This window comes from Anomaloglossus baeobatrachus, chromosome 1 (genome assembly GCF_048569485.1).
Source record: "Anomaloglossus baeobatrachus isolate aAnoBae1 chromosome 1, aAnoBae1.hap1, whole genome shotgun sequence".
In the NCBI taxonomy this organism is placed as follows: Eukaryota; Metazoa; Chordata; class Amphibia; order Anura; family Aromobatidae; genus Anomaloglossus; species Anomaloglossus baeobatrachus.
The window spans coordinates 14145831-14170460 of NC_134353.1; the positions used below are offsets into that span (position 1 = coordinate 14145831).

The window sequence follows — 24630 nt, forward strand, 5'->3', positions numbered from 1 at the left end:
CTGGAGGATAAGACAATGTAACAGCAGAATAGTGACTGCAGCTCTGGAGGTGACTGGAGGATAAGACATGACGTAACAGCAGAATAGTGAGTGCAGCTCTGGAGATGACTGGAGGATAAGACATGATGTATCAGCAGAATAGTGACTGCAGCTCTGAAGGTGACTGGAGGATAAGACACAATGTAACAGCAGAATAGTGACTGCAGCTCTGCAGGTGACTGGAGGATAAGACACAATGTAACAGCAGAATAGTGACTGCAGCTCTGGAGGTGACTGGAGGATAAGACACAATGTAACAGCAGAATAGTGACTGCAGCTCTGGAGGTGACTGGAGGATAAGACACGATGTAATAGCAGAATAGTGACTGCAGCTCTGGAGGTGACTGGAGGATAAGACACAATGTAACAGCAGAATAGTGACTGCAGCTCTGAAGGTGACTGGAGGATAAGACACGATGTAACAGCAGAATAGTGACTGCAGCTCTGGAGGTGACCGGAGGATAAGACACGATGTAACAGCAGAATAGTGACTGCAGCTCTGGAGGTGACTGGAGGATAAGACATGACGTAACAGCAGAATAGTGAGTGCAGCTCTGGAGATGACTGGAGGATAAGACATGATGTATCAGCAGAATAGTGACTGCAGCTCTGAAGGTGACTGGAGGATAAGACACAATGTAACAGCAGAATAGTGACTGCAGCTCTGCAGGTGACTGGAGGATAAGACACAATTTAACAGCAGAATAGTGACTGCAGCTCTGGAGGTGACTGGAGGATAAGACACAATGTAACAGCAGAATAGTGACTGCAGCTCTGAAGTCTATGTTAGACATTGGGTGTCTGCTGCTGATTGGACGGGGTACAGGGTGTTATGATGCCAGTGATGGAATATCTGGGGTTGCAGTTTTTACGTTTCACTTTCACTTTGTAAATTTGGCAGCGGATATAATGACTGCGTTGTGGCTCAGACTTCTAGTTTCTCTACAGGGACGAGCTGGAACTCCGGGACTTTCCACGGAACCACCCAGAAGACCCAGCTTCACAGAGATCTCAGCAGATGAGGATCCAGAACCTGCTGAGACCAGAGGTAAGAAAATGTAGACATACTCCCAGCTGTCAGGAGCACTACAAGGACCAGAGCTCCACTAGGAGCCTTCTGGGCTAATGGACAGAACCAGAACTCCACCAGAAGAAATACTGGACCAAAACAGAGCTCCACCAGAACCATGGGACACAACCAGAACTCCACCAGAGGGAATACTGGACCAAAACAAAGCTCCATCAGAACCATAGGACACAACCAGAACTCCACCAGAGGGAATACTGGACCAAAACAAAGCTCCACCAGAACCATGGGACACAACCAGAACTCCACCAGAACCATGGGACACAACCAGAGCTCCACCAGAAGAAATACTGGATAAAAACAGAGCTCCACCAGAACCATAGGACACAACCAGAGCTCCACCAGAAGAAATACTGGACTGAAACAGAACTCCACCAGAACCATGGGACACAACCAGAACTCCACCAGAAGAAATACTGGACCAAAACAGAACTCCACCAGAACCATGGAACACAAACAGAACTCCACCAGAAGAAATACTGGACCAAAACAGAACTCCACCAGAACCATGGGACACAACCAGAACTCCACCAGAAGAAATACTGGACCAAAACAGAATCCACCAGATCCATTGGACACAACCAGAACTCCACCAGAAGAAATACTGGACCAAAACAGAACACCAGAACCATGGAACACAACTAGAACTCCACCAGAAGAAATACTGGACCAAAACAGAACTCCACCAGAACCATGGGACACAACCAGAACTCCACCTGAAGAAATACTGGACCAAAACAGAACTCCACCAGAACCATGGGACACAACCAGAACTCCACCTGAAGAAATACTGGACCAAAACAGAGCTGCACCAGAAGCATGGGACAGAACCACAGCTCCACCAGAACCATGGGACAGAACCTGAGCTCCACGAGGACCATGGGACAGAACCACAAATCAACCAGAAGACGTACTGGGCCAAGACAGAGCTGGACCAGAACCATGGGACAGACCCAGAGCCTTCACCAGAAAAATACTGGACCAAAACAGAGCTCCACAAGAACCATGGGACAGAACCAGAGCTCCTCCAGAAACATGGGACAGAACCAGAGCTCCACCAGAAGAAGTACTGGACCAAAAGGGCTCTACCAGTACCATGGTACCAAACCAGAGCTCCACCAAAACCATGCGACACAACCAGAGCGCCACCAGTATTCAGAAGAAATACTGGACCAAAACAGTGTTCTACCAGAACCATGGGACAGAACCATAGCTTCACCAGAACCATGAGACACAACCAGAGCTCCACCAAGAAAAAACTTCTGGACCAAAACAGAGCTCCACCAGAACCATAGGACACAACCAGAGCTCCACCAGAACCATGGGAAACAACCAGAGCTCCACCAGAAGAAATACTGGACCAAAACAAAGCTCCACCAGAACCATGGGACACAACCAGAGCTCCACCAGAACCATGGGACGCAATCAGAGCTTCAGCAGAACAAGTAGATAGAACCAGAGCTCCACCAGAAGAAATACTGGACCAAAACAGCTTCACCAGAATCCTGGAACAGAACCACGGGGCTGAACCAGTGCTCCACCAGGACTAATGAACAGAACCAGAGCTCCACCAGGACTAATGGACAGAACCAGAGCTCCACCAGGACTAATGGACAGAGCCAGAGCTTGACCAGAATAAAAACTGTACCAAAACAGAGCTCTACCAGAAGCAATGGACAGAACTAGAACTTCACAAGAAGCAACGTACAGAACCAGACCTCACCAATAGCTTACTGGACTAAAAAGGAGCTTCTCCAGAGCCAACAGACAGAACCAGAGCTCTAATAGAACCAATGGACAACAGAAGAGCTCTAACAGAAGCAGAATTAAAAAAAAAACGAATGGAGAGAAGAACCCCACCATAAGCATCGGACAGAACCAGATTTCTGGTTGAAAGTACAGTGTATGAACTAAAATAGAGCTCATGAAAATCAACAGACAGAACCAATGCTCTGTTAAAAGCAATGGGCAGAACAATAGAGTATGGAAGAATATGGAGAGGACCAAGACTCCACCAGGAGCACAGAGTATAGAGAAGACAAAGATTCCACCAGGAGCATAGTGTATTGACGGAACCAGGACTCCACCAGGAGCATAATAGATGGACAGAACTAGGACTCCACCAGTAGCATAGAGTATGGACAGAATCAGGACTCTACCAGGAGCAGAGTATGGACAGAATCAGGACTCCACCAGTAGCATAGAGTATTGAGAGGACACGATTCCACCAGGAGCACAGTGTATTGACGGAACCAGGACTCCACCAGGAGCACAGAGTATTGAGAGGACACGATTCCACCAGGAGCAGAGTATGGACAGAATCAGGACTCCACCAGGAGCAGAGTATGGACAGAATCAGGACTCCACCAGGAGCAGAGTATGGACAGAATCAGGACTCCACCAGGAATATAGAGTTTGTACAAAACCAGGACTCCACTACGTATCAGACTGGTATTGCGCACAGCCCATCAGGACAATGATTGGACGGATTGATTTTGGTGATTATGCATATTTAGCATCAGTGACTGATTGGTGACATAGATGGCCCCGTGTCCCTGGATGGACTGTGAAGGTAAGTGACAAATCTGTGGGTGGCATTTGATATAATAAGTTTGGATATTGTTCTTCGGGCAGAGATATGAAAGGATTTTTTGTTTTCAGAACCCCCATCCTTAGCTGTAGTTCTTTATTCGCCTCCCTGGGTCCTACGCTTCATTTCCGCTGTTGCTCACGTTGATTTTGCCCGTGTTCTCCAGCAGAGCCGCTGCGTGCAGCATTATTGAGCGCTAGGAGCAGTGGGGGAGACTTTGGACCCCGGGGCCATGAATAAAGCACAGTTTGTTTTTTTATTTGATGGGTTTTCTGGAACCACAAAAAAGTCTTTCACTGTTTAATGTGTGGAGCTGGTTTTTGTATAAGGTTAGGTGCGCACAGGGTGTTCGGAGGAGTTTTTGGAGCAAAAACTCTCAGAAACTCTCAAAATCATCCTACAAGTTCAGAGCATGGCTTAATACAGTATAATATAGGGTGCAGGTGAGATATTCAGGAGATGGAGGCTGGCGGATGCTCCGCTGTCGTGGGTGGATTCACCATGGGATGGTAATAATTGGATTCGGGACCAATCTAAGGCCAAATTCCTACAATATATATTAAAAAAATGTACACCGTTTACCATAAATTATTTATTAATTCAATACATCAGACTTGAACATTTACAAATCAAACAGGAAGAAGAAGCCAGAGGTTCAACATGACAGGTCACATCAGTCACTGAAACATTTACATAATGACGGTGATGTTACATTGTGGATATAATGATCACATAGCTGAGATACAGAAAGGCAAAACATGTAAAGATACCTTAAATAAAGAGGAGCTTACAATCACAAAAGCTATAACTGCAGCACGACTATCAGCATTCACCAAAGGCATTATTGTAAAAAGTATTTGTTACAATTAGATTGAGGTGATGCAGAGGTAATTTTGGACCCCATGGCGGTCCCCTAACATATAAATTAAATTTCATGTTAGAAACTAAAGTTATAAAGAAAAGTATCTATTGTGCTTCAAATACATCATATATACAGTAGAAAAGCAATAATTATATTACATGCACATCACCTAAACCCAACACAACCTATGTACAAAAGATGTTGACACAACAATTTAGAAACCCATATGATATGCTATAGGTGGTTGGGCATGATGAATGCTTTTCAGTGTGTGACATCAGCCATGCAATGTGGTTACACATTAAAGGTAATAACAGCTAATAACAGCTAATTAACATATAGAAACTAAGACTAACACTGTACCCATGAAATTGTAACTATTTTCCCTATTCAGTGAGCACCGTCATCGCACACCTAAGATATACTAGACTATATAAAGCATGCATCCCTCACCTGTAGAGGCACAAATACTAAACACAAGTATTGGCAGGAATGTGCGGAGCCTCATGTTACAAAGTGTCTGTGCAAAGTGATGAAACGTAATCTGATCTCCTGACAGTTTCTGTTTCTATGAGTTGGGAATACCCTTGCTACGTCATGTCTCGTCATGTCTCGCACAGCTGTGATTACATCAATTTCAGGGAAACCAGGAGTCATTTCCCATAAACATTAAAATACAGAAAGCGACACCTTGCTCCATTTACACTTTCCTTACAGAATGTTTCACTCTATTTTGAAACATATTTTATAAATCTGGACTTTGCTAACGGAGAATAATACTTCATCAATATCACATTTGACATTTGTGCCTTCTAATGATAACATATATATTATAAATATTAATAAGGAAAACAAAGCTCTGCCCGGGGTGAGATGATAACCTAAGACACTGCAATTACAATATGTCTTTATAATAACACGATTTGTTAATATTGGGTTGATTAGAGTCAGGGGTAGTAATGGACCCCATGGCAGTTCCCTGGAAAATAACTTAAACCTGATCCTGAGACAAAACTCTTTACAGAAATTTTTTTTGCACTTAAAGGGAGTGACTTGTAGTGTAGAGAGGTTTCATATATTTATGGGACTCCAGCCATGTTCAGTAGATACAGACACAACATAATGTACAATCCTGTCATAATCGTCGGGGTCAATGCACGATGAGAATTGTTCTCAATGATTGCATCATTTAGTTAAATGTCATAACATAGTGATTAAGAAAGAAACCCTGACATTTCCAATCTTCCCCTGTGACCACGATTGTCCCCATGAGAGCATAAAGTGTATGACAGATATTATTGTAGCAGAATAATGTCCCACGCATGACAATGGAGAGAATTAGAGGCGTTATCTAGTGATTACACACTGAGAAAGCACTGTCATATATGTCTTCTACATACGGCATGCGGCTCTCACCTGCAGCTGGCCACATAAAGAGTAGTAAAAGCAGGAACGTGGGGGTCTCCATCCTGCAGCAATGTACAGCTGCTCTTCAATGAGGAGGCAGGAGCGAATGATGTCACTGACAATCTTACAAGTCATGTGGCTTCCTAGAAGATGCAGAAAATACATTGCTATACAATGGAAATTCCCACAGAAAAACTTTCCAATCACCACCAGTCAATAACATCACACCACCTTAGTGCCACCCCCCTAAGAAACTCACCACCTTAGTGCCACCCCCCTAAGAAACTCACCACCTTAGTGCCACCCCCCTAAGAAACTCACCACCTTAGTGCCACCCCCCTAAGAAACTCACCACCTTAGTGCCACCCCCCTAAGAAACTCACCACCTTAGTGCCACCCCCCTAAGAAACTCACCACCTTAATACCGTCCCCCTTTAACTTTTTAGGTAAAGGGGCAGATCTTAATAATAATGATTCTAAAAATACAGAACAGGGGAGGGGCACGGATACATTATATATATCTTTTGCTATGTAGATTCAAATTAGGGTTTCCAGTTATTCCAGAAGTGCATTTTCACTGATGTATACAGTGCCATAGGTGACACACCCCTATAATGACCAGAACTGCACCTGTTACTAATACAGAGCCTCACCTAGATTGTAACGCTAAAGAGGCGTCGTCTTTGGTGCACCCTTCAATGGCCAGGAGCTTAGTGCTTTACTACACACCCTTGTTTTGCATTTTGGAGATGACCACCCCCTTCTGATTGACAGCACAAGCTTATCAGACCATGAGCTGCAAGAACATATCCCAGGTTTCCATGTGCGCACTGACACTGCCTATTGCCTGCCTCATGCACATGAAAGCTGAGGTCAAACAGAGCTCGCAGGAGGAAGCGCAGGGTGTCAAGTCTATAGCGGGGACCACAAACATGGAGAAATAGTGTGCTGCGTAACAGAACAGTGCAGCAAACGCCATCAAAGATGTCTCACTCGAATTAAAGAGTTCTCAGGCGCTACACCGCTAATGAGGACATCGCTGGTATGAGGGGAAAAGTCCACTATGTCACTGCATTGGCTATTTAAATACCATTTTGAAAGTGACTGACTCCCTTTAAAATAAATATAACAGGAACCTCAGTATACAGGGAGCTCCCCCTAGTGGTGACTGCAGACAGGATCTTATCATGTATCTCTGTATACAGGGAGCTCCCCCTAGTGGTGGCTGCAGACAGGATCTTATCATGTACCTCTGTATACAGGGAGCTCCCCCTAGTGGTGGCTGCAGACAGGATCTTATCATGTATCTCTGTATATAGGGAGCTCCCCCTAGTGGTGGCTGCAGACAGGATCTTATCATGTATCTCTGTATACAGAGAGCTCCCTCTAGTGGTGGCTGCAGACAGGATCTTATAATGTATCTCTGTATATAGGGAGCTCCCCCTAGTGGTGGCTGCAGACAGAATCTTATCATGTATCTCTGTATACAGGGAGCTCCCCCTAGTGGTGACTGCAGACAGGATCTTATCATGTATCTCTGTATACAGGGAGCTCCCCCTAGTGGTGGCTGCAGACAGGATCTTATCATGTATCTCTGTATACAGGGAGCTCCCACTAGTGGTGGCTGCAGAGAGGATCTTATCATGTATCTCTGTATACAGGGAGCTCCCCCTAGTGGTGGCTGCAGACAGGATCTTATCATGTATCTCTGTATACAGGGAGCTCCCCCTAGTGGTGGCTGCAGACAGGATCTTATCATGTATCTCTGTATACAGAGAGCTCCCCCTAGTGGTGACTGCAGACAGGATCTTATCATGTATCTCTGTATACAGGGAGCTCCCCCTAGTGGTGGCTGCAGATAGGATATTATGTATCTGTGTATACAGGGAGCTCCCCCTAGTGGTGACTGCAGACAGGATCTTATCATGTATCTCTGTATACAGGGAGCTCCCCCTAGTGGTGGCTGCAGACAGGATCTTATCATGTATCTCTGTATACAGAGAGCTCCCTCTAGTGGTGGCTGCAGACAGGATCTTATCATGTATCTCTGTATACAGGGAGCTCCCCCTAGTGGTGGCTGCAGACAGGATCTTATCATGTATCTCTGTATACAGGGAGCTCCCACTAGTGGTGACTACAGACAGGATCTTATCATGTATCTCTGTATACAGGGAGCTCCCCCTAGTGGTGGCTGCAGACAGGATCTTATCATGTATCTCTGTATACAGGGATCTCCCCCTAGTGGTGACTGCAGACAGGATCTTATCATGTATCTCTGTATACAGGGAGCTCCCAATAGTGGTGACTGCAGACAAGATCTTATCATGTATCTCTGTATACAGGGAGCTCCCCCTAGTGGTGGCTGCAGACAGGATCTTATCATGTATCTCTGTATACAGGGAGCTCCCCCTAGTGGTGGCTGCAGACAGGATCTTATCATGTATCTCTGTATACAGGGAGCTCCCCCTAGTGGTGGCTGTAGACAGGATCTTATCATGTATCTCTGTATACAGGGAGCTCCCCCTAGTGGTGGCCGCAGACAGGATCTTATCATGTATCTCTGTATACAGGGAGCTCCCCCTACTGGGGGCTGCAGACAGGATCTTATCATGTATCTCTGTATACAGGAAGCTCCCCATAGTGGTGGCTGCAGCCAGGATCTTATCATGTATCTCTGTATACAGGGAGCTCCCCCTAGTGGTGACTGCAGACAGGATCTTATCATGTATCTCTGTATACAGGGAGCTCCGCCTAGTGGTGGCTGCAGACAGGATCTTATCATGTATCTCTGTATACAGGGAGCTCCCCCTAGTGGTGACTGCAGACAGGATCTTATCATGTATCTCTGTATACAGGGAGCTCCCCCTAGTGGTGGCTGCAGACAGAATCTTATCATGTATCTCTGTATACAGGGAGCTCCCCCTAGTGGTGGCTGCAGACAGGATCTTATCATGTATCTCTGTATACAGGGAGCTCCCCCTAGTGGTGGCTGCAGACAGGATCTTATCATGTATCTCTGTATACAGGGAGCTCCCACTAGTGGTGGCTGCAGACAGGATCTTATCATGTATCTCTGTATACAGGGAGTTCCCCCTAGTGGTGGCTGCAGACAGGATCTTATCATGTATCTCTGTATACAGGGAGCTCCCCCTAGTGGTGGCTGCAGACAGGATCTTATCATGTATCTCTGTATACAGAGAGCTCCCCCTAGTGGTGACTGCAGACAGGATCTTATCATGTATCCCTGTATACAGGGAGCTCCCCCTAGTGGTGACTGCAGACAGGATCTTATCATGTATCTCTGTATACAGGGAGCTCCCCCTAGTGGTGGCTGCAGATAGGATATTATGTATCTGTGTATACAGGGAGCTCCCCCTAGTGGTGACTGCAGACAGGATCTTATCATGTATCTCTGTATACAGGGAGCTCCCCCTAGTGGTGGCTGCAGACAGGATCTTATCATGTATCTCTGTATACAGAGAGCTCCCTCTAGTGGTGGCTGCAGACAGGATCTTATCATGTATCTCTGTATACAGGGAGCTCCCCCTAGTGGTGGCTGCAGACAGGATCTTATCATGTATCTCTGTATACAGGGAGCTCCCACTAGTGGTGACTACAGACAGGATCTTATCATGTATCTCTGTATACAGGGAGCTCCCCCTAGTGGTGGCTGCAGACAGGATCTTATCATGTATCTCTGTATACAGGGATCTCCCCCTAGTGGTGACTGCAGACAGGATCTTATCATGTATCTCTGTATACATGGAGCTCCCAATAGTGGTGACTGCAGACAAGATCTTATCATGTATCTCTGTATACAGGGAGCTCCCCCTAGTGGTGGCTGCAGACAGGATCTTATCATGTATCTCTGTATACAGGGAGCTCCCCCTAGTGGTGGCTGCAGACAGGATCTTATCATGTATCTCTGTATACAGGGAGCTCCCCCTAGTGGTGGCTGTAGACAGGATCTTATCATGTATCTCTGTATACAGGGAGCTCCCCCTAGTGGTGGCCGCAGACAGGATCTTATCATGTATCTCTGTATACAGGGAGCTCCCCCTACTGGGGGCTGCAGACAGGATCTTATCATGTATCTCTGTATACAGGAAGCTCCCCATAGTGGTGGCTGCAGCCAGGATCTTATCATGTATCTCTGTATACAGGGAGCTCCCCCTAGTGGTGACTGCAGACAGGATCTTATCATGTATCTCTGTATACAGGGAGCTCCGCCTAGTGGTGGCTGCAGACAGGATCTTATCATGTATCTCTGTATACAGGGAGCTCCCCCTAGTGGTGACTGCAGACAGGATCTTATCATGTATCTCTGTATACAGGGAGCTCCCCCTAGTGGTGGCTGCAGACAGAATCTTATCATGTATCTCTGTATACAGGAAGCTCCCCCTAGTGGTGGCTGCAGACAGGATCTTATCATGTATCTCTGTATACAGGAAGCTCCCCCTAGTGGTGACTGCAGACAGGCTCTTATCATGTATCTCTGTATACAGGGAGCGCCCCCTAGTGGTGGCTGCAGACAGGATCTTATCATGTATCTCTATACAGGGAGCTCCCCCTAGTGGTGGCTGCAGACAGGGTCTTATCATGTATCTCTGTATACAGGGAGCTCCCCCTAGTGGTGGCTGCAGACAGGATCTTATCATGTATCTCTGTATACAGGGAGCTCCCCCTAGTGGTGACTGCAGACAGGATCTTATCATGTATCTCTGTATACAGGGAGCTCCCTCTAGTGGTGGCTGCAGACAGGATCTTATCATGTATTTCTGTATACAGAGAGCTCCCTCTAGTGGTGGCTGCAGACAGGATCTTATCATGTATCTCTGTATACAGGGAGCTCCCTCTAGTGGTGGCTGCAGACAGGATCTTATCATGTATCTCTGTATACAGGGAGCTCCCCCTAGTGGTGACTGCAGACAGGACCTTATCATGTATCTCTGTATACAGGGAGCTCCCCCTAGTGGTGGCTGCAGACAGGATCTTATCATGTATCTCTGTATACAGCGAGCTCCCCCTAGTGGTGACTGCAGACAGGATCTTATCATGTATCTCTGTATACAGGGAGATCCCCCTAGTGGTGACTGCAGACAGGATCTTATCATGTATCTCTGTATACAGGGAGCTCCCCCTAGTGTTGACTGCAGACAGGATCCTATCATGTATCTCTGTATACAGGGAGCTCCCCCTAGTGGTGGCTGCAGACAGGATCTTATCATGTATCTCTGTATACAGGGAGCTCCCCCTAGTGGTGACTGCAGACAGGACCTTATCATGTATCTCTGTATACAGGGAGCTCCCCCTAGTGGTGGCTGCAGACAGGATCTTATCATGTATCTCTGTATACAGAGAGCTCCCCCTAATGGTGGCTGCAGACAGGACCTTATCATGTATCTCTGTATACAGGGAGCTCCCCCTAGTGGTGGCTGCAGACAGGATCTTATCATGTATCTCTGTATACAGGGAGCTCCCCCTAGTGGTGACTGCAGACAGGATCTTATCATGTATCTCTGTATACAGGGAGATCCCCCTAGTGGTGACTGCAGACAGGATCTTATCATGTATCTCTGTATACAGGGAGCTCCCCCTAGTGGTGACTGCAGACAGGATCTTATCATGTATCTCTGTATACAGGGAGCTCCCCCTAGTGGTGGCTGCAGACAGGATCCTATCATGTATCTCTGTATACAGGGAGCTCCCCCTAGTGGTGACTGCAGACAGCATCTTATCATGTATCTCTGTATACAGGGAGCTCCCCCTAGTGGTGGCTGCAGACAGGATCTTATCATGTATCTCTGTATACAGGGAGCTCCCCCTAGTGGTGGCTGCAGACAGGATCTTATCATGTATCTCTGTATACAGGGTGCTCCCCCTAGTGGTGACTGCAGACAGGATCTTATCATGTATCTCTGTATAGAGGGAGCTCCCCCTAGTGGTGACTGTAGACAAGATCTTATCATGTATCTCTGTATACAGGGAGCTCCCCCTAGTGGTGGCTGCAGACAGGGTCTTATCATGTATCTCTGTATACAGAGAGCTCCCCCTAGTGGTGGCTGCAGACAGGATCTTATCATGTATCTCTGTATACAGGGAGCTCCCCCTAGTGGTGGCTGCAGACAGGATCTTATCATGTATCTCTGTATACAGGGAGCTCCCCCTAGTGGTGGCTGCAGACAGGATCTTATCATGTATCTCTGTATACAGGGAGCTCCCCCTAGTGGTGACTGCAGACAAAATCTTATCATGTATCTCTGTATACAGGGAGCTCCCCCTACTGGGGGCTGCAGACAGGATCTTATCATGTATCTCTGTATACAGGGAGATCCCCCTAGTGGTGGCTGCAGACAGGATCTTATCATGTATCTCTGTATACAGGGAGATCCCCCTAGTGGTGACTGCAGACAAGATCTTATCATGTATCTCTGTATACAGGGAGCTCCCCCTAGTGGTGGCTGCAGACAGGATCTTATCATGTATCTCTGTATATAGGGAGCTCCCCTAGTGGTAGCTGCAGACAAGATCTTATCATGTATCTCTGTATACAGGGAGCTCCCCCTAGTGGTGACTGCAGACAGGATCTTATCATGTATCTCTGTATACAGGGAGCTCCCCCTAGTGGTGGCTGCAGACAGGATCTTATCATGTATCTCTGTATACAGGGAGCTCCCCCTAGTGGTGGCTGCAGACAGGATCTCATCATGTATCACTGTATATAGGGGGCTCCCCTAGTGGTGGCTGCAGACAAGATCTTATCATGTATCTCTGTATACAGGGAGCTCCCCCTAGTGGTGACTGCAGACAGGATCTTATCATGTATCTCTGTATACAGGGAGCTCCCCCTAGTGGTGGCTGCAGACAGGATCTTATCATGTATCTCTGTATACAGGGAGATCCCCCTAGTGGTGGCTGCAGACAGGATCTTATCATGTATCTCTGTATACAGGGAGCTCCCCCTAGTGGTGGCTGCAGACAGGATCTTATCATGTATCTCTGTATACAGGGAGATCCCCCTAGTGGTGGCTGCAGACAGGATCTTATCATGTATCTCTGTATACAGGGAGATCCCCCTAGTGGTGGCTGCAGACAGGATCTTATCATGTATCTCTGTATACAGGGCGCTCCCCCTAGTGGTGACTGCAGACAGGATCTTATCATGTATCTCTGTATAGAGGGAGCTCCCCCTAGTGGTGACTGTAGACAAGATCTTATCATGTATCTCTGTATACAGGGAGCTCCCCCTAGTGGTGGCTGCAGACAGGGTCTTATCATGTATCTCTGTATACAGAGAGCTCCCCCTAGTGGTGGCTGCAGACAGGATCTTATCATGTAACTCTGTATACAGGGAGCTCCCCCTAGTGGTGGCTGCAGACAGGATCTTATCATGTATCTCTGTATACAGGGAGCTCCCCCTAGTGGTGGCTGCAGACAGGATCTTATCATGTATCTCTGTATACAGGGAGCTCCCCCTAGTGGTGACTGCAGACAAAATCTTATCATGTATCTCTGTATACAGGGAGCTCCCCCTACTGGGGGCTGCAGACAGGATCTTATCATGTATCTCTGTATACAGGGAGATCCCCCTAGTGGTGGCTGCAGACAGGATCTTATCATGTATCTCTGTATACAGGGAGATCCCCCTAGTGGTGACTGCAGACAAGATCTTATCATGTATCTCTGTATACAGGGAGCTCCCCCTAGTGGTGGCTGCAGACAGGATCTTATCATGTATCTCTGTATATAGGGAGCTCCCCTAGTGGTGGCTGCAGACAAGATCTTATCATGTATCTCTGTATACAGGGAGCTCCCCCTAGTGGTGACTGCAGACAGGATCTTATCATGTATCTCTGTATACAGGGAGCTCCCCCTAGTGGTGGCTGCAGACAGGATCTTATCATGTATCTCTGTATACAGGGAGCTCCCCCTAGTGGTGGCTGCAGACAGGATCTCATCATGTATCTCTGTATATAGGGAGCTCCCCTAGTGGTGGCTGCAGACAAGATCTTATCATGTATCTCTGTATACAGGGAGCTCCCCCTAGTGGTGACTGCAGACAGGATCTTGTCATGTATCTCTGTATACAGGGAGCTCCCCCTAGTGGTGGCTGCAGACAGGATCTTATCATGTATCTCTGTATACAGGGAGATCCCCCTAGTGGTGGCTGCAGACAGGATCTTATCATGTATCTCTGTATACAGGGAGCTCCCCCTAGTGGTGGCTGCAGACAGGATCTTATCATGTATCTCTGTATACAGGGAGATCCCCCTAGTGGTGGCTGCAGACAGGATCTTATCATGTATCTCTGTATACAGGGAGATCCCCCTAGTGGTGGCTGCAGACATGATCTTATCATGTATCTCTGTATACAGGGAGCTCCCCCTAGTGGTGACTGCAGACAGCATCTTATCATGTATCTCTGTATACAGGGAGCTCCCCCTAGTGGTGGCTGCAGACAGGATCTTATCATGTATCTCTGTATACAGGGAGCTCCCCCTAGTGGTGGCTGCAGACAGGATCTTATCATGTATCTCTGTATACAGGGCGCTCCCCCTAGTGGTGACTGCAGACAGGATCTTATCATGTATCTCTGTATAGAGGGAGCTCCCCCTAGTGGTGACTGTAGACAAGATCTTATCATGTATCTCTGTATACAGGGAGCTCCCCCTAGTGGTGGCTGCAGACAGGATCTTATCATGTATCTCTGTATACAGGGAGCTCCCCCTAGTGGTGACTGCAGACAGGATCTTATCATGTATCTCTGTATACAGGGAGATCCCCCTAGTGGTGGCTGCAGACAAGATCTTATCATGTATCTCTGTATACAGGGAGCTCCCCCTAGTGGTGACTGCAGACAAGATCTTATCATGTATCTCTGTATACAGGGAGCTCCCCCTAGTGGTGACTGCAGACAGGATCTTATCATGTATCTCTGTATACAGGGAGCTCCCCCTAGTGGTGACTGCAGACAAGATCTTATCATGTATCTCTGTATACAGGGAGCTCCCCCTAGTGGTGGCTGCAGACAGGATCTTATTATGTATCTCTGTATACAGGGAGCTCCCCCTAGTGGTGACTGCAGACAAAATCTTATCATGTATCTCTGTATACAGGGAGCTCCCCCTACTGGGGGGTGCAGACAGGATCTTATCATGTATCTCTGTATACAGGGAGATCCCCCTAGTGGTGGCTGCAGACAGGATCTTATCATGTATCTCTGTATACAGGGAGATCCCCCTAGTGGTGACTGCAGACAAGATCTTATCATGTATCTCTGTATACAGGGAGCTCCCCCTAGTGGTGGCTGCAGACAGGATCTTATCATGTATCTCTGTATATAGGGAGCTCCCCTAGTGGTGGCTGCAGACAATATCTTATCATGTATCTCTGTATACAGGGAGCTCCCCCTAGTGGTGACTGCAGACAGGATCTTATCATGTATCTCTGTATACAGGGAGCTCCCCCTAGTGGTGGCTGCAGACAGGATCTTATCATGTATCTCTGTATACAGGGAGCTCCCCCTAGTGGTGGCTGCAGACAGGATCTCATCATGTATCTCTGTATACAGGGAGCTCCCCTAGTGGTGGCTGCAGACAAGATCTTATCATGTATCTCTGTATACAGGGAGCTCCCCCTAGTGGTGACTGCAGACAGGATCGTATCATGTATCTCTGTATACAGGGAGCTCCCCCTAGTGGTGGCTGCAGACAGGATCTCATCATGTATCTCTGTATACAGGGAGCTCCCCTAGTGGTGGCTGCAGACAAGATATTATCATGTATCTCTGTATACAGGGAGCTCCCCCTAGTGGTGACTGCAGACAGGATCTTATCATGTATCTCTGTATACAGGGAGCTCCCCCTAGTGGTGGCTGCAGACAGGATCTCATCATGTATCTCTGTATACAGGGAGCTCCCCTAGTGGTGGCTGCAGACAAGATCTTATCATGTATCTCTGTATACAGGGAGCTCCCCCTAGTGGTGACTGCAGACAGGATCTTATCATGTATCTCTGTATACAGTGAGCTCCCCCTAGTGGTGGCTGCAGACAGGATCTTATCATGTATCTCTGTATACAGGGAGATCCCCCTAGTGGTGGCTGCAGACAGGATCTTATCATGTATCTCTGTATACAGGGAGATCCCCCTAGTGGTGGCTGCAGACATGATCTTATCATGTATCTGTGTATACAGGGAGCTCCCCCTAGTGGTGACTGCAGACAGGATCTTATCATGTATCTCTGTATACAGGGAGCTCCCCCTAGTGGTGCCTGCAGACAGGATCTTATCATGTATCTCTGTATACAGGGAGCTCCCTCTAGTGGTGGCTGCAGACAGGATCTTATCATGTATCTCTGTATACAGGGAGCTCCTCCCAGTGGTGACTGCAGACAGGATCTTATCATGTATCTCTGTATACAGGGAGCTCCCCCTAGTGGTGACTACAGACAGGATCTTATCATGTATCTCTGTATACAGGGAGCTCCCCTAGTGGTGGCTGCAGACAGGATCTCATCATGTATCTCTGTATACAGGGAGCTCCCCCTAGTGGTGACTGCAGACAGGATTTTATCATGTATCTCTGTATACAGGGAGCTCCCCCTAGTGGTGCCTGCAGACAGGATCTTATCATGTATCTCTGTATACAGGGAGCTCCCCCTAGTGGTGGCTGCAGACAGGATCTTATCATGTATCTCTGTATACAGGGAGCTCCCCCTAGTGGTGACTGCAGACTGGATCTTATCATGTATCTCTGTATACAGGGAGCTCCCCCTAGTGGTGGCTGCAGACAGAATCTTATCATGTATCTCTGTATACAGGGAGCTCCCCCTAGTGGTGGCTGCAGACAGGATCTTATCATGTATCTCTGTATACAGGGAGCTCCCCCTAGTGATGGCTGCAGACAGAATCTTATCATGTATCTCTGTATACAGGGAGCTCCCCCTAGTGGTGGCTGCAGACAGGATCTTATCATGTATCTCTGTATACAGGGAGCTCCCCCTAGTGGTGACTGCAGACAGGACCTTATCATGTATCTCTGTATACAGGGAGCTCCCCCTAGTGGTGACTGCAGACAGGATCTTATCATGTATCTCTGTATACAGGGAGATCCCCCTAGTGGTGACTGCAGACAGGATCTTATCATGTATCTCTGTATACAGGGAGCTCCCCCTAGTGGTGACTGCAGACAGGATCCTATCATGTATCTCTGTATACAGGGAGCTCCCCCTAGTGGTGGCTGCAGACAGGATCTTATCATGTATATCTGTATACAGGGAGCTCCCCCTAGTGGTGACTGCAGATAGGACCTTATCATGTATCTCTGTATACAGGAAGCTCCCCCTAGTGGTGGCTGCAGACAGGATCTTATCATGTATCTCTGTATACAGAGAGCTCCCCCTAATGGTGGCTGCAGACAGGACCTTATCATGTATCTCTGTATACAGGGAGCTCCCCCTAGTGGTGGCTGCAGACAGGATCTTATCATGTATCTCTGTATACAGGGAGCTCCCCCTAGTGGTGACTGCAGACAGGATCTTATCATGTATCTCTGTATACAGGGAGATCCCCCTAGTGGTGACTGCAGACAGGATCTTATCATGTATCTCTGTATACAGGGAGCTCCCCCTAGTGGTGACTGCAGACAGGATCCTATCATGTATCTCTGTATACAGGGAGCTCCCCCTAGTGGTGGCTGCAGACAGGATCCTATCATGTATCTCTGTATACAGGGAGCTCCCCCTAGTGGTGACTGCAGACAGCATCTTATCATGTATCTCTGTATACAGGGAGCTCCCCCTAGTGGTGGCTGCAGACAGGATCTTATCATGTATCTCTGTATACAGGGAGCTCCCCCTAGTGGTGGCTGCAGACAGGATCTTATCATGTATCTCTGTATACAGGGCGCTCCCCCTAGTGGTGACTGCAGACAGGATCTTATCATGTATCTCTGTATAGAGGGAGCTCCCCCTAGTGGTGACTGTAGACAAGATCTTATCATGTATCTCTGTATACAGGGAGCTCCCCCTAGTGGTGGCTGCAGACAGGGTCTTATCATGTATCTCTGTATACAGAGAGCTCCCCCTAGTGGTGGCTGCAGACAGGATCTTATCATGTATCTCTGTATACAGGGAGCTCCCCCTAGTGGTGGCTGCAGACAGGATCTTATCATGTATCTCTGTATACAGGGAGCTCCCCCTAGTGGTGGCTGCAGACAGGATCTTATCATGTATCTCTGTATACAGGGAGCTCCCCCTAGTGGTGACTGCAGACAAAATCTTATCATGTATCTCTGTATACAGGGAGATCCCCCTAGTGGTTGCTGCAGACAGGATCTTATCATGTATCTCTGTATACAGGGAGATCCCCCTAGTGGTGACTGCAGACAAGATCTTATCATGTATCTCTGTATACAGGGAGCTCCCCCTAGTGGTGGCTGCAGACAGGATCTTATCATGTATCTCTGTATACAGGGAGCTCCCCCTAGTGGTGACTGCAGACAGGATCTTATCATGTATCTCTGTATACAGGGAGCTCCCCCTAGTGGTGGCTGCAGACAGGATCTTATCATGTATCTCTGTATACAGGGAGCTCCCCCTAGTGGTGACTGCAGACAGGATCTTATCATGTATCTCTGTATACAGGGAGCTCCCCCTAGTGGTGGCTGCAGACAGGATCTTATCATGTATCTCTGTATATAGGGATCTCCCCTAGTGGTGGCTGCAGACAAGATCTTATCATGTATCTCTGTATACAGGGAGCTCCCCCTAGTGGTGACTGCAGACAGGATCTTATCATGTATCTCTGTATACAGGGAGCTCCCCCTAGTGGTGGCTGCAGACAGGATCTTATCATGTATCTCTGTATACAGGGAGCTCCCCCTAGTGGTGGCTGCAGACAGGATCTCATCATGTATCTCTGTATATAGGGAGCTCCCCTAGTGGTGGCTGCAGACAAGATCTTATCATGTATCTCTGTATACAGGGAGCTCCCCCTAGTGGTGACTGCAGACAGGATCTTATCATGTATCTCTGTATACAGGGAGCTCCCCCTAGTGGTGGCTGCAGACAGGATCTTATCATGTATCTCTGTATACAGGGAGATCCCCCTAGTGGTGGCTGCAGACAGGATCTTATCATGTATCTCTGTATACAGGGAGCTCCCCCTAGTGGTGGCTGCAGACAGGATCTTATCATGTATCTCTGTATACAGGGAGATCCCCCTAGTGGTGGCTGCAGACAGGATCTTATCATGTATCTCTGTATACAGGGAGATCCCCCTAGTGGTGGCTGCAGACAGGATCTTATCATGTATCTCTGTATACAGGGCGCTCCCCCTAGTGGTGACTGCAGACAGGATCTTATCATGTATCTCTGTATAGAGGGAGCTCCCCCTAGTGGTGACTGTAGACAAGATCTTATCATGTATCTCTGTATACAGGGAGCTCCCCCTAGTGGTGACTGCAGACAGGATCTTATCATGTATCTCTGTATACAGTGAGCTCCCCCTAGTGGTGGCTGCAGACAGGATCTTATCATGTATCTCTGTATACAGGGAGATCCCCCTAGTGGTGGCTGCAGACAGGATCTTATCATGTATCTCTGTATACAGGGAGATCCCCCTAGTGGTGGCTGCAGACATGATCTTATCATGTATCTGTGTATACAGGGAGCTCCCCCTAGTGGTGACTGCAGACAGGATCTTATCATGTATCTCTGTATACAGGGAGCTCCCCCTAGTGGTGCCTGCAGACAGGATCTTATCATGTATCTCTGTATACAGGGAGCTCCCCCTAGTGGTGGCTGCAGACAGGATCTTATCATGTATCTCTGTATACAGGGAGCTCCTCCCAGTGGTGACTGCAGACAGGATCTTATCATGTATCTCTGTATACAGGGAGCTCCCCCTAGTGGTGACTACAGACAGGATCTTATCATGTATCTCTGTATACAGGGAGCTCCTCCTAGTGGTGACTGCAGACAGGATTTTATCATGTATCTCTGTATACAGGGAGCTCCCCCTAGTGGTGCCTGCAGACAGGATCTTATCATGTATCTCTGTATACAGGGAGCTCCCCCTAGTGGTGGCTGCAGACAGGATCTTATCATGTATCTCTGTATACAGGGAGCTCCCCCTAGTGGTGACTGCAGACAGGATCTTATCATGTATCTCTGTATACAGGGAGCTCCCCCTAGTGGTGGCTGCAGACAGGATCTTATCATGTATCTCTGTATACAGGGAGCTCCACCTAGTGGTGGCTGCAGACAGAATCTTATCATGTATCTCTGTATACAGGGAGCTCCCCCTAGTGGTGGCTGCAGACAGGATCTTATCATGTATCTCTGTATACAGGGAGCTCCCCCTAGTGGTGGCTGCAGACAGAATCTTATCATGTATCTCTGTATACAGGGAGCTCCCCCTAGTGGTGGCTGCAGACAGGATCTTATCATGTATCTCTGTATACAGGGAGCTCCCCCTAGTGGTGACTGCAGACAGGACCTTATCATGTATCTCTGTATACAGGGAGCTCCCCCTAGTGGTGGCTGCAGACAGGATCTTATCATGTATCTCTGTATACAGGGAGCTCCCCCTAGTGGTGACTGCAGACAGGATCTTATCATGTATCTCTGTATACAGGGAGATCCCCCTAGTGGTGACTGCAGACAGGATCTTATCATGTATCTCTGTATACAGGGAGCTCCCCCTAGTGGTGACTGCAGACAGGATCCTATCATGTATCTCTGTATACAGGGAGCTCCCCCTAGTGGTGGCTGCAGACAGGATCTTATCATGTATCTCTGTATACAGGGAGCTCCCCCTAGTGGTGACTGCAGATAGGACCTTATCATGTATCTCTGTATACAGGGAGCTCCCCCTAGTGGTGGCTGCAGACAGGATCTTATCATGTATCTCTGTATACAGAGAGCTCCCCCTATTGGTGGCTGCAGACAGGACCTTATCATGTATCTCTGTATACAGGGAGCTCCCCCTAGTGGTGGCTGCAGACAGGATCTTATCATGTATCTCTGTATACAGGGAGCTCCCCCTAGTGGTGACTGCAGACAGGATCTTATCATGTATCTCTGTATACAGGGAGCTCCCCCTAGTGGTGACTGCAGACAAGATCTTATCATGTATCTCTGTATACAGGGAGCTCCCCCTAGTGGTGGCTGCAGACAGGATCTTATCATGTATCTCTGTATACAGGGAGCTCCCCCTAGTGGTGACGGCAGACAAAATCTTATCATGTATCTCTGTATACAGGGAGCTCCCCCTAGTGGTGACTGCAGACAGGATCTTATTATGTATCTCTGTATACAGGGAGCTCCCCCTAGTGGTGACGGCAGACAAAATCTTATCATGTATCTCTGTATACAGGGAGCTCCCCCTACTGGGGGGTGCAGACAGGATCTTATCATGTATCTCTGTATACAGGGAGATCCCCCTAGTGGTGGCTGCAGACAGGATCTTATCATGTATCTCTGTATACAGGGAGATCCCCCTAGTGGTGACTGCAGACAAGATCTTATCATGTATCTCTGTATACAGGGAGCTCCCCCTAGTGGTGGCTGCAGACAGGATCTTATCATGTATCTCTGTATATAGGGAGCTCCCCTAGTGGTGGCTGCAGACAATATCTTATCATGTATCTCTGTATACAGGGAGCTCCCCCTAGTGGTGACTGCAGACAGGATCTTATCATGTATCTCTGTATACAGGGAGCTCCCCCTAGTGGTGGCTGCAGACAGGATCTTATCATGTATCTCTGTATACAGGGAGCTCCCCCTAGTGGTGGCTGCAGACAGGATCTCATCATGTATCTCTGTATACAGGGAGCTCCCCTAGTGGTGGCTGCAGACAAGATCTTATCATGTATCTCTGTATACAGGGAGCTCCCCCTAGTGGTGACTGCAGACAGGATCGTATCATGTATCTCTGTATACAGGGAGCTCCCCCTAGTGGTGGCTGCAGACAGGATCTCATCATGTATCTCTGTATACAGGGAGCTCCCCTAGTGGTGGCTGCAGACAAGATATTATCATGTATCTCTGTATACAGGGAGCTACCCCTAGTGGTGACTGCAGACAGGATCTTATCATGTATCTCTGTATACAGGGAGCTCCCCCTAGTGGTGGCTGCAGACAGGATCTCATCATGTATCTCTGTATACAGGGAGCTCCCCTAGTGGTGGCTGCAGACAAGATCTTATCATGTATCTCTGTATACAGGGAGCTCCCCCTAGTGGTGACTGCAGACAGGATCTTATCATGTATCTCTGTATACAGTGAGCTCCCCCTAGTGGTGGCTGCAGACAGGATCTTATCATGTATCTCTGTATACAGGGAGATCCCCCTAGTGGTGGCTGCAGACAGGATCTTATCATGTATCTCTGTATACAGGGAGATCCCCCTAGTGGTGGCTGCAGACATGATCTTATCATGTATCTGTGTATACAGGGAGCTCCCCCTAGTGGTGACTGCAGACAGGATCTTATCATGTATCTCTGTATACAGGGAGCTCCCCCTAGTGGTGCCTGCAGACAGGATCTTATCATGTATCTCTGTATACAGGGAGCTCCCCCTAGTGGTGGCTGCAGACAGGATCTTATCATGTATCTCTGTATACAGGGAGCTCCCCCTAGTGGTGACTGCAGACAGGATCTTATCATGTATCTCTGTATACAGGGAGCTCCCCCTAGTGGTGACTACAGACAGGATCTTATCATGTATCTCTGTATACAGGGAGCTCCCCTAGTGGTGGCTGCAGACAGGATCTCATCATGTATCTCTGTATACAGGGAGCTCCCCCTAGTGGTGGCTGCAGACAGGATCTTATCATGTATCTCTGTATACAGGGAGCTCCCCCTAGTGGTGACTGCAGACAGGATCTTATCATGTATCTCTGTATACAGGGAGCTCCCCCTAGTGGTGGCTGCAGACAGGATCTTATCATGTATCTCTGTATACAGGGAGCTCCCCCTAGTGGTGACTGCAGACAGGATTTTATCATGTATCTCTGTATAGAGGGAGCTCCCCCTAGTGGTGCCTGCAGACAGGATCTTATCATGTATCTCTGTATACAGGGAGCTCCCCCTAGTGGTGGCTGCAGACAGGATCTTATCATGTATCTCTGTATACAGGGAGCTCCCCCTAGTGGTGACTGCAGACTGGATCTTATCATGTATCTCTGTATACAGGGAGCTCCCCTAGTGGTGGCTGCAGACAGAATCTTATCATGTATCTCTGTATACAGGGAGCTCCCCCTAGTGGTGGCTGCAGACAGGATCTTATCATGTATCTCTGTATACAGGGAGCTCCCCCTAGTGGTGGCTGCAGACAGAATCTTATCATGTATCTCTGTATACAGGGAGCTCCCCCTAGTGGTGGCTGCAGACAGGATCTTATCATGTATCTCTGTATACAGGGAGCTCCCCCTAGTGGTGACTGCAGACAGGACCTTATCATGTATCTCTGTATACAGGGAGCTCCCCCTAGTGGTGACTGCAGACAGGATCTTATCATGTATCTCTGTATACAGGGAGATCCCCCTAGTGGTGACTGCAGACAGGATCTTATCATGTATCTCTGTATACAGGGAGCTCCCCCTAGTGGTGACTGCAGACAGGATCCTATCATGTATCTCTGTATACAGGGAGCTCCCCCTAGTGGTGGCTGCAGACAGGATCTTATCATGTATCTCTGTATACAGGGAGCTCCCCCTAGTGGTGACTGCAGATAGGACCTTATCATGTATCTCTGTATACATGGAGCTCCCCCTAGTGGTGGCTGCAGACAGGATCTTATCATGTATCTCTGTATATAGGGAGCTCCCCCTAGTGGTGGCTGCAGACAGGATCTTATCATGTATCTCTGTATACAGAGAGCTCCCTCTAGTGGTGGCTGCAGACAGGATCTTATAATGTATCTCTGTATATAGGGAGCTCCCCCTAGTGGTGGCTGCAGACAGAATCTTATCATGTATCTCTGTATACAGGGAGCTCCCCCTAGTGGTGACTGCAGACAGGATCTTATCATGTATCTCTGTATACAGGGAGCTCCCCCTAGTGGTGGCTGCAGACAGGATCTTATCATGTATCTCTGTATACAGGGAGCTCCCCCTAGTGGTGACTGCAGACAGGATCCTATCATGTATCTCTGTATACAGGGAGCTCCCCCTAGTGGTGGCTGCAGACAGGATCTTATCATGTATCTCTGTATACAGGGAGCTCCCCCTAGTGGTGACTGCAGATAGGACCTTATCATGTATCTCTGTATACATGGAGCTCCCCCTAGTGGTGGCTGCAGACAGGATCTTATCATGTATCTCTGTATATAGGGAGCTCCCCCTAGTGGTGGCTGCAGACAGAATCTTATCATGTATCTCTGTATACAGGGAGCTCCCCCTAGTGGTGACTGCAGACAGGATCTTATCATGTATCTCTGTATACAGGGAGCTCCCCCTAGTGGTGGCTGCAGACAGGATCTTATCATGTATCTCTGTATACAGGGAGCTCCCACTAGTGGTGGCTGCAGAGAGGATCTTATCATGTATCTCTGTATACAGGGAGCTCCCCCTAGTGGTGGCTGCAGACAGGATCTTATCATGTATCTCTGTATACAGGGAGCTCCCCCTAGTGGTGGCTG

General features: G+C 48.0%; 2 protein-coding genes across 3 annotated transcripts in view; one reads left to right on the forward strand and one right to left on the reverse strand.

Moving 5' to 3' along the window:
• LOC142303893 (uncharacterized) overlaps positions 1–6128 on the reverse strand; it is a 59974-nt gene extending 53846 nt beyond the window's left edge. Inside the window, exon 1 of one of the 2 annotated variants that reach the window (XM_075345757.1) lies at positions 5995–6128. In XM_075345757.1, the coding sequence (XP_075201872.1) occupies positions 5995–6046 (52 nt within the window). In that variant the 5' untranslated portion in view covers positions 6047–6128. Of the gene's footprint in view, positions 1–5031; positions 5177–5994 lie in introns of those variants that run through there. The other variant, XM_075345748.1, reaches the window with a different exon arrangement.
• Positions 1–24630, forward strand: part of LOC142266917 (uncharacterized) — a 58041-nt gene that overhangs the window by 2795 nt on the left and 30616 nt on the right. The window contains exon 3 of the mRNA XM_075332327.1: positions 1494–3698. Coding sequence (XP_075188442.1) covers positions 1494–2421 — 928 coding nt within the window. The 3' untranslated portion in view covers positions 2422–3698. The remainder of the gene's footprint in view (positions 1–1493; positions 3699–24630) is intronic.